The sequence below is a fragment of the Babesia bigemina genome, scaffold Bbigscaff_63232, assembly GCF_000981445.1.
Source record: "Babesia bigemina genome assembly Bbig001, scaffold Bbigscaff_63232".
NCBI lineage: Eukaryota > Apicomplexa > Aconoidasida > Piroplasmida > Babesiidae > Babesia > Babesia bigemina.
In genome coordinates, this window is record NW_012237096.1 from 1 (window position 1) to 4,109 (window position 4,109).

Below are 4,109 nucleotides of genomic sequence, written 5' to 3' on the forward strand. Positions count from 1 at the left end.
AACACGATGAGAGATTCGTCTCTAATCGCCCCTTTATCCACTCTACATCGCCCCTTTATCCAATCTTCATCGCTCCCTTATCCACTCCACATCGCTCCCTAACCCGCTCCACATCGCCCCTTTGACCACTCTACATGGCCCCTTAACCCACCCTACATCGCTCCTTAACCCACTCTACATCGCTCCTTAACCCACTCTACATCGCCCCTTTATCCACTCTACATCGTTCCTTAACCCACTCTACATCGCCCCTTAACCTACTCTACATCGCTCCCTAACCCACTCTACATCGCTCCCTAACCCACTCCACATCGCCCCTTTATCCACTCTACATCGCTCCCTAATCCACTCTACATCGCTCCCTAACCCACTCCACATCGCCCCTTTACCCACTCTACATCGCTCCTTTATCCACTCCACATCGCTCCTTAACCCACTCTACATCGCTCCCTAACCCACTCTACATCGCCCCTTAACCCACTCCACATCGCTCCTTTATCCACTCTACATCGCCCCTTAACCCACTCTACACCGCCCCTTAACCCACTCTACATCGCTCCCTTATCCACTTCACACCGCCCCTTTATCCACTCTACATCGCTCCTTTACCCACTCCACATCGCCCCTTTATCCACTCTACATCGCTCCCTTAACCCACTCTACATCGCTCCTTTATCAACTCTACATCGCCCCTTAATCCACTCTACATCGCCCCTTTATTCACTCTACATCGCCCCTTTATTCACTCTACATCGCTCCTTAACCCACTCTACATCGCTCCTTAACCCACTCTACATCGCTCCTTTATCCACTCTACATCGCTCCCTAACCCACTCTACATCGCTCCCTAACCCACTCTACATCGCCCCTTTATCCACTCTACATCGCCCCTTTACCCACTCTACATCGCTCCCTAACCCACTCCACATCGCTCCCTAACCCACTCTACATCGCTCCTAACCCACTCTACATCGCCCCTTAACCCACTCTAGACCGCCCCTTTATCCACTCTACATCGCTCCTTAACCCACCCTTGATCGCCCCTTTATCCACTCTACATCGCTCCCTAACCCACTCCACATCGCTCCTCTACCCACTCTACATCGCTCCTTTATCCACTCTACATCGCCCCTTAACCCACTCCACATCGCCCCTTAACCCACTCTACATCGCCCCTTCACCTCCTCTAATCGCTCCCTTACCCACTCTACATCGCCCCTTTACCCACTCCACATCGCCCCTTAACCCACTCTACATCGCCCCTTTATCCACTCTACATCGCCCCTTAACCCACTCTACATCGCCCCTTAACCCACTCCACATCGCCCCTTTATCCACTCTACATCGCCCCTTAACCCACTCTCCATCGCTCCCTTATCCACCTTACATCGCTCCTTAACCCACTCTACATCGCTCCCTAACCCACACTACATCGCTCCCTAGTCCACTCTACATCGCCCCTCTATTCACTCTACATCGCTCCCTAACCTACTCCACATCGCCCCTTAATCCACTCTACATCGCTCCTTAACCCACTCCACATCGCTACCTAACCCACTCTACATCGCCCCTTTAACCACTCTACATCGCCCCTTAACCCACTCTACATCGCCCCTTAACCCACTCCACATCGCCCCTTAACCCACTCTACATCGCTCGATTTACCTCGCCATATTAACGCTATGACCTCCTTAAACCATAATAATGACTTGTGCCTTGTCACCCTTCACTTCCCCTCTTCCACCTCTTGCCACTGCCCTGACCATGTGCCGCCTAGGGAGCTTGGCAAGAAATTTGACAAAATTTAAAACGCTAAAAACACCTCAAATAATAAGCCTACTATCATCCTTAATAACCTCTGCACTGGTCTCGAGACTTTCCTAGGCTTCAACTCTGAGTCCAAAGGCTACGACGGCAGTGGGATTGTGTACTCTGACCTTGACAGGCTGTGTGACGGGGTGATGGGATTTTTGCTTAAATGTCTACAGGGCAGTGAAACGTTGTTAACGCATTACAATCCACAAATAACACAGATAATTCAAGCTTTAAAATCTTCCATTGGCAAGGGACTTGGCGTTTCGGGATTTGCCTCTGCCATTGAGCAGGTTAAGAGCGGGCTGCAGGGGTATGAGGGGGGGATGGAGGAGAGGATTGCGGAGGTAAGAAAGCCTCTGCAAACGATGAAAGAGAGCTTCCAAAATTTAGAAATGTATTTAAGTAACGCCAGTAATAAAAATCTTAAGACGCAATTGGACCATGTGCGTGGACAGGCTAGGTTATACTGGACTGCGGCCGGCACAGCGTCCGTGAATGCCAGGGAGCTTGATGAAAATCTCAAAGATAAGATAACAATAGCTATTAATTTAATATATCAAGTTACAGAGACGTTCAAGGAGGTGACAGAAAATGGTGAAGTTAATAGCCAGGCAACTGCGGTTGACACTGCGTTAAAAGGTCAGCATGAGTATTTGAAAAGTCAAATTACTGTTGGTACAGATGAGGTTCATAAGAAGATAAATGTTGAATTAGACGAAATTTGCGAAAGGTTGAGGATTATGAAAGACAATAATTTGAGCAGTCAGATGGATAAGTTGAGAATTGCAGTCAGGGCTGTAAAGCAAGAGACTCAAGCGTTGTTAAAAAAATATGACACAACGTATACAGATAACATCAAAAAACAGATTTTACAGTTAAAAAGTGGGATGAATGAAATTACTACAAATGGAGCGGGACAGTGTAACCTGGAGAAGAAAATCAGCGGACTCATTGGCGATATAAAAGAAATGGATCGAGAAATACAAGGGGGCGCAAAACGAATTGGCAGCTCAATTCAATCTGCTGTTCAGGAAGTCATCGATGCGCTTGCTAAATTGGATGAAAAAGTAAAAATGGATCTAGGGAAATTGGAGAAGGCGATTACACAAAGTCTGGAAACGTATTTCAAAACGCAGATCACAGCGGTGGTGGAGGCCGCGAAAGTTGCTGAGAGTACGATGAGCAATAACGGTGGTCCTGGTGTCGACGCATTAAAGGCTGCAAGTTTGGCCGAAGGTGCCTTGAAACTGTTGATTGATGGTCTGCCTACGAAGACTAAAAGTACCGGTATGCATGGTGTAATCGCCAGGGGCATAGAAGGTTTTTTACACGCACTGCAAGTGTATGGGCAAGTCAAGTCAGGCATTGTCGATCTCGAAAAAAATCAACTTTTTAATGCTTTCAAAGATGACATAGAAAAACAAGTCAACGACATTATCAAAGAGATAGAGCCGGACAGCAAGAAATTCAAGGATATATTCGAGAATCTCAATACTGAGATTGAAGGCTCTATTGGTAACGACGACACGATCAATGCGAAGACAAATAGAATAAAACTTAAGTTGGCCACTTTTTTCAAAAGTCAAATAAATGGTGTAACGGACGAGTTCCACCTGACTTCGCAAGATGCTTTCGGCTCTTATTATGGAGCCCACACCAGTGCATTGGCTGCCATAGAAGATGCTGTTATGAAGATCAACGATTTGGAGTCGCTTCCCGGAGCGGTAAATGCTGCCCAGAGAGAAACGAGCCTGCATATGAAAGCTTTAAAAAACGAGATTAAGAGCCTTATGGACTCTATAAATGATGTTGAAGGAAGTGTTGATATTGCCGACAAAGAATTGCAGATAGCAATTGAGACCATCAGCGACTCATTGCTGCATGCCAGGAGCGTAGCTCACGAGAGAATTAAATTTTTAAAAAACCACTGTATTGCTAAAGTCTCCTCCGCCTTCACCGCCCTCACCCACCAAGTCCAATCCCTCTTCGCGAAGCAGAAGCAGGCCGAGCTCGCCGCGCTGGAGAGCGTTGTCACGCAGCAGTTGAAGGAGATTGATAAAATAATTAAAGATGATTCTATTAATGGATTGAAAGGATTTTTAAGTGATTTGCAATACAGCATTACGCAACAATTTCCGAATGGCTCCCTTAATGATTCCACAAAATTACCAGTAGTAGCAATAAAGCTTGTGCAATTCTTTGATCCACTGTTTGAGTACGTAATTAGGCAACTAACTCCCAAGACACAGATGCTACCATCTACATCCGACGCGCAGTCTACTGACCCTAAGGTC

General features: G+C 46.8%; 1 protein-coding gene across 1 annotated transcript; it reads left to right on the forward strand.

Annotated features, from left to right (window-relative positions):
* Positions 1 to 1,961: 1,961 nt before the first annotated feature.
* On the forward strand, positions 1,962 to 4,109 carry BBBOND_0001960 (hypothetical protein, conserved; the record flags this gene model as incomplete). Its single annotated transcript, XM_012915036.1, has 1 exon — positions 1,962 to 4,109. A coding segment is annotated over one exon (2,148 nt), but the record flags the coding sequence as incomplete, so codon positions are not given.